Source organism: Cynara cardunculus (genome assembly GCF_001531365.2).
Source record: "Cynara cardunculus var. scolymus isolate 2C chromosome LG 10, CcrdV1, whole genome shotgun sequence".
Classification (NCBI taxonomy): Eukaryota; Viridiplantae; Streptophyta; class Magnoliopsida; order Asterales; family Asteraceae; genus Cynara; species Cynara cardunculus.
The window spans coordinates 22,926,421-22,933,202 of NC_037537.1; the positions used below are offsets into that span (position 1 = coordinate 22,926,421).

At 34.6% G+C, this 6,782-nt stretch overlaps 1 protein-coding gene across 1 annotated transcript in view; it reads right to left on the reverse strand.

Moving 5' to 3' along the window:
- Positions 1-1,949: 1,949 nt before the first annotated feature.
- The window catches only part of LOC112519000 (linoleate 13S-lipoxygenase 2-1, chloroplastic-like), a 6,270-nt gene continuing 1,437 nt past the window's right edge, over positions 1,950-6,782 (reverse strand). The window contains exons 2-9 of the mRNA XM_025126864.1: positions 5,443-5,711; positions 4,780-5,026; positions 4,125-4,445; positions 3,960-4,045; positions 3,759-3,869; positions 3,361-3,668; positions 2,992-3,258; positions 1,950-2,895 (exon numbers count right to left, since the gene is read on the reverse strand). Of these exons, the coding sequence (XP_024982632.1) occupies positions 2,136-2,895; positions 2,992-3,258; positions 3,361-3,668; positions 3,759-3,869; positions 3,960-4,045; positions 4,125-4,445; positions 4,780-5,026; positions 5,443-5,711 (2,369 nt within the window). The 3' untranslated portion in view covers positions 1,950-2,135. The remainder of the gene's footprint in view (positions 2,896-2,991; positions 3,259-3,360; positions 3,669-3,758; positions 3,870-3,959; positions 4,046-4,124; positions 4,446-4,779; positions 5,027-5,442; positions 5,712-6,782) is intronic.

The window sequence follows — 6,782 nt, forward strand, 5'->3', positions numbered from 1 at the left end:
TAGATATACATCTAGTATTCGATGCATATATACCAATGAACACTAGCAACGAATTTTAATTAATTATGTATGTAGTTAATTTTTTTCGTTAATTCGTCAGTAATTTAAACAAATTATTTTTTATTTTTTTAATTTGAAAAATCACCAACGAAATATATTTTACTTTCAATTAAAATAAATTTCATCAGTAATCATTTCTATTTTTTTTTTAATTTCAGAAATCATATATGAAATAAATTTTATTTTCAATTAAAATAAATTTAATCAATAATTCTTTTTAATTTGAAAAATAGTTGACAAAATATTTTTTATTTTTAATTAAAATAAATTTTATCAATAATTTTTTTTAATATAAGTATTTTTTTTGGTATATTTATTTTATTTTATAGATATAAGTATATTTTTTTGGTTCAAAAAATATTTAAGGACTTAATCGTTCAAAATATAAAAGTTCATTGGATTTTTTCAGACGCATTAACCAGTTTTATAGGTCATAAGAATGTATCTAACATGTTTTAGAAAGTTCAATGAATTATTTAACAAATTTTGAAATGTCCAAAAACTTATTTATTCCAAAAAATTATCTAAATACTTAATCGTTCTAAACACTAAAATTCATTGAATTTTTTTTAGATTTTCTCTCATTTTTATATTTCTATTCTTCTCCTATTAAAAAGTTAAAAGGAAAATATATATTGTCACATACTCGACAGTGAACCTCTCTCTCCTCGCCCTCGCCCTCGCCCTCGCCCTCGCCCTCCCCCTTCCCTTGTGACCGTCTATGAAACATAGCAAAGGGAAACATCACTCACCCCTTCCTCCAGTCTTCAGACACACCGAAACATCAATCTCGATCCATCAAAGAACACCTCCAAAAAATCGTCTCACAGGTGAACGCATCCTTGTCCGTCGACAGAATACAAATCTCAATCTGTCATAGAAAGCCATGAGTATTTGTGTTGTATGTTTGCAAATCTAGGTTTGATGGTTGGAGTGTGTATCTTGTGGTTGTGTAGATATGAGTTTGATGGCTGGTTCTTCAACTCAGACGATGAGGGGAGAGAGAGAGAGAGAGAGAGAGAGAGAGAGAGAGAGATGAAGGCGGGGTTCGGTGGTGCATGTTGTGGTAGCTGGAGATGACGTGGACGGTGGATGGTGGCCGGAATACGTTTTTTTATCAGGGAAGGGGGGGGGGTTTGTAAAGGGAAGGAGTTTTTTATTATACTGAAAGACAAAAAAAGTATATCAAAAACTAAGAGGTGGTTTATTGATTGTTGTAGTTTGGTGAAAATGAATAAATGGTCAGAATGATTAAAAGGTTTTTATGTTATAACGTAAAATAAAATATAATTGTTTGGTAATTTCTTACAATGAAATTAAAATGCTAAATGGTTAAGACTCATGATATAAAATCATTCAGAGGGTTTTATAACCATTAAGAAACAAATATTTTTTATCAAACAAAATTCAATTCTTAACAATTCAGAGACTGCTTTTTAATTAAACTATTAAAAGGTAAATAAACATGTCTTAAAATAACCCGAACTATTAAAAAAAATACATTAAAGGGAGGCACTCACTAGTTAAAATTCTAGTCACCGAGTCCATAATTCGTTTTGATTTCAAGACCTTTGTTCAGTCTTTTCCAAATATTGCAATTTGCAAACATTTTATTTGAAAAAATTATTAAAATTGACACAACTTGGTACAATTTTAGAGTCAAGTATAAAAACTATAAATATATAAAATTTTCAAACTGTACTTTTTATTTAGATTATTTTAAAAATTGAAAGGAGTTTTAACACTTGTAGGCCTGTTTGGTTGATTTTTCATTAAGTCTTATATGATTTAATAGAATTTAATCCATTTTTACAAATATATTATCCAAAATATTCTGTAAAACTTCCAAGCACAAAATGCATTTGAATTCTTGTGAAAAAAAATATATACGCATATAAAAAATATTTATTAGCAGAAGCCCCATACACTTGAAATGAACTTGTGAAAAATGTGCAAATAAAGTATTTATTGATGAATAGCAGAAACCCCATACAATATTTTCACTTTTTGCATGGAAATAGCAAGATCAAGATTTCTTGCTCCATTTTATTTGGCCCAGATAAAAAAAAAAAGAACTAGATGGAAATGCTGTTTGGAACCCCCATACTAGTGACACCAGGTCCTGAAGTAGGCTTTAGAAGGGTGTACGGTACAACCCCAACCCCATTTCTGTTCCTCAAGCAAGCATCTGCATTCCTACCGTCGATTATTCCTTCCAGCTCCTGCAACTTCCCTGAAAATATTTCGTATGCAGCTTTTATCTCTGGAACTGCCTCAAATGTTAACTCCAATTGCTGCCCGATATATTCCTCATCGGGAGAATGAGTCGATAGCACGTCCAAAACTGCCATAACTTGTGACGCTTGAATCTGGGAAGGAAATGCAGACAGGAGTTCATCCTCGGGCCTACGCTTAAAAGCCGCCCATTCATCATCAGTCGGATCTTCACAAGGCATCTTGACTCGGGCAATGGTGGCCCTATTAGGAATATATCCCGCGTAGTCATACTGCCCGAAGTTGACAGCTGCATGGTGACCCGAAGCTACCCAGATGATTGTTGTAATAATCCCGACAAGGTCTTGTGGTGTTTTGAGAACAGGCCACCATGGTTCGTCTTTCTTGTCTCCGTGGCCGACTGTTCTAATCTCTGTCCACCATGCTTGAAGTTCTTCATCAGATTCCACAAGATTCTCTTCTTTGTAGTAATGGTTGACGTAGTTGGTTACCCAATCTTTGATAATATCCCAAAGAACCAATGCATCGTTTGCGTAGGGATAATCTTCTATGGTTAGCTTTAGACCGTGGGGCGAATCCGGATCTTCCACAGCCATACCCCTTAATATTAGCAAGTTTAAAAGTTCGAATTAGTTAAATCTAATTTGAGGCAGAAAATGAAGATCTAGCGTAAAAAAAAGTATCAGTTGGGATTACCTAGCAATAAGGTCGGCTGGCAATGCTTCATGATCAAAACGCCATTGTAGATCATAAGCAACAGAACTCATCTCAATGCTATACTTTCCTGGTGAAAAGCACGCTTCGATAGTTCCATTAGAATTTATGAGGGCTTCCCGAGCCAAACCATTGATCTCCATTGTGTATCGGAAATGAGGGTGTAAGAGGTTATATATGGGGTGCATTTTACTAAGCTGACGATTGGTTGCAATTATATATGGCTCAGTACAAGCGTGCGTCCTCAACCTGTGAAATTCCAATATCAAATTAGCGTATCATACAACTAATTAGGGGACAACTTAACTTTTGCTCAGAACCTGGCTCCAATAAAGGGCGCTAGTTGCTTACCAGTGACTTACGAGCTGATGATAACCACTATCATGAGCAAGGGCATGCACCTTAGCAAGCTTCCACAGCCAAGCACCCGTTGCATCCCAACAGGGAGTGAATGCTTGCTTCCATTGAGGTTTTCCATCACCAGGTGGTCGAACCAACTCAATGGCTAATGGCCTCAATGTTCCCGTTGGAGTAAGGAACATCAGTGTTCTTGATCCATATAAAGTTGTTCTCATAGTTTTGATATCTCTAACTTTGTTCACATACGGCAGAAAAATATCATGATAATCTAGAACGAAAAGCTTTTTGTTCTTTAATGCCTGCATATGATATAGGAATGCATGTTTAACTTACAATTTCTATATTCTAACTACTGTCAAAAAGTACAAATTTTAGAGAATTAACTGTACCTCGTCAAGCGTGCAGAAGCCTCTGATCTCTTCCTCAACGATCTCTGTAGTTATTGCAGATTCAGCCGGACCATACACCTCAGGGTCAAGTTTACTCATCATTGGCCATTCCTACACATTCAGTTTTACCATTTATAAACTTTCTTTTCTAGATAACTAAATAATCAATATCTAGAAAGTTGGGTGATCCGCAAAACATACCGTGACCAAGCGAATACTCAAAGGGTTAAGACCAGCAAGGGTTTGGCGACAAAATTCTTCATCCCTCATCCAACCAAACTTATCTCCTGCAAATCAACAATGGTAAAATCTTTAAATTGACCAAGAAAACATCAATCTGAGAGAGAAAGAGAGAGTTGTAATTACTGTCTATCATTTCAGGAGTCTCGAAAAGCAAGATGTTATTTTGAGCATCTTCAAAAGCCTTCAAAATTCTAGGGAGAACACTTCCTAGAGGTCCTTTGCTGTCTATCTGTGGCAGATTAACTCCCTCATTGAACAAAGAATCAATGGCTGTGAAGTATGGAAACCCAAGATCTTTGTCAATTAGAGTTGTCTCTAGCGAAGGCACCACTGCGTGCAACACCGAATATACAGTCTTGAACGAAAATGATAAATTCTTTATTTCTGAAAAGGCTTCATCCCTTGGTAAGTAAACGTCACTGCTTCTTGTCTCTGATAATGGATCTGCATTTGCAATTGTATTCAATAAACTCGTCAAACAACAACCATCATGTTCTTTATTTTGATTGCTAGCAGCAAGTTTACATTCCAGAAATTCGTAATAAACAACCACAGGATACGACTAGATCACAACTCGTCATTACTCATGTAGTTGACCAAAAACTCAACATCTTCATCAAGACGGACATTCAACGCGAATGTATTTGATCGAATAAACTTCAATTGAGCTAACAAATTCATACGAAAACACCGTTTTTGGCTTTAAAATGTATTCCTTTGTCAAATTAGATGATAACAGCAGAGATTAGAATGCAAATTGGGGAAAACAATCGAATACCTGATTTAGTGCGAGCGCGACCAGTTTTGCAACGCCTAGGGTAAGGATGTTGTTTGCCGCCGAGCACCGGACGCGCCAACTCCGGATCCTTGTCCGGATCGCCGAGGTCATTGTACACATCATAATCGTAAATTCTATCTATCTTTTTCCGAGGGCCATCACTGACGCCGTCGCCTCGCAGAATCGCAAGTTCCTTCTCTCGGAGAGCCTTGAGGCCGCTCGGTGTATCCTTTGGAAGGCATGCTACCTGCGTTACGCACGCGACAACACGCACTCAAATTTCGTTGGTCGTTGCTATATATTAAACGCAGTGTTTTGTTAATAATTTATATTTTAGTCCTTATGATTTAAAAATTACAATTTTAGTTCCTATATTTTATAATTTATTGCTATTCTCATCCTTGGTTTAGTCCCTACCTTAAATATAAGGGACCAAAATAATAAATATTTGTAAAAAGAGGGACCAAAACAACAACTAATTATTAATCATAAGTCCGAAAATAGCAAGACGAAAAATATAGTCCAATTTTAGATATAATTTAATAAAAAAAAGTTATCAAAGTTAATTAAAGACATAAAATAGCTTTTAATAAGATGAAACTTAAAACACAGACCAAAACTTGAAAATTCATGAATTTATGATGATATCAGTTATTTACTAACCTTGTCAAGGAAAAAAATACGTTTAGAGTTTTTTTCACGTTTTGATTGAATCCATGATTCACAAGTTACGGTGACGGGACCAATGGCAAGACCTTCCAGTAGAATGGATTCCACAAACATTTCTTTGTGGTGTTCATTTTGTATATAAATTGCCCCAATTGATCCAAAATCCTCTGGTACTTCAAACTCTGCTAAATATTGCAAGTCGTCTGCCTTTCGTCCAAGTCGATGTGCGTAATCTTTTATTGTAGGTTTTGTTATTCCCGTCACTTCAAAAAAAATCAAATTGTAAATAAGGAAATCAATAAATAAAGTTATAACTTATAAACTAATTTAAAAACAATTTTATTATTTCTTATAAATAATTTAACAAAAAGAAATCCGATGTTTCATAACAATTATAACGATCTACCGTTAATTATTTAAGTTATTTATCTGGAACTCCGGCTTTATGCAAATAAATCATGTTTCTGTATGCTAAACATAAAATCATTATTAAAACCATTTCGTTTATGTTCTTGAATCTACGTTAGAGAGATGAAACATAGAAACATGGAATCCTACATCTACTGAATCAAAACTTATATAACATTAAATATGTTTATATATGGTAATAAACGGTTTTATATTACTTAGGTTTATAAGATCTAACAACTGTATGTCCTATGTATATACTGTTAAATAAGTTGATAGATAGTTTTTGAATGTCCTAACAAGTTTTTAAAATAGTTTGAAAATGTGTTTCTAAAACAAGTGGACAATAATAAGATGTGTTCATTGACAAATTCCTTAAAAGTATCCAATAAAAAAACAAATAGGGTTCTATCGCTGACTCAGGTAGAAGCACAGTCAACAAGCAACCAGAGATATTTTTCATTTTAGTAAACAAGCTTACCTTTTATCTGGATACAAAAAATTATTGATGAGGAGTGTTAATTAAGAGTAGGGGTGCACAAAAACCCGTCCAACTTGAAATAACTCAACCCCAAACAACCGAATGTCTAATTGAGTTGTAAAATCTTCAAACCGTAAGGTTGGAATTGGGTTGTGGCCATTCAAACACAACCCAACCCACGTACCCTCTTCATATACATATATTTTTAATTTCTTCCTCATCTCTATATAACTCCTCATATATATGTCAATAAATATGAGCATATATATAGGGTTGGGTTCTGTGAGTAGGAAAGTTATCATGAGAATTGATCTGGTGCATTTTAGCGCATCACATTTGTGTTGATATTCGATTAAGATTGATCCAATGGTGAAGATTCATTCTTACCATAATTGTCATTCTCACTGGAACCCAATCCCTCCCCCCCCCCCTTCTCTCTCTATGT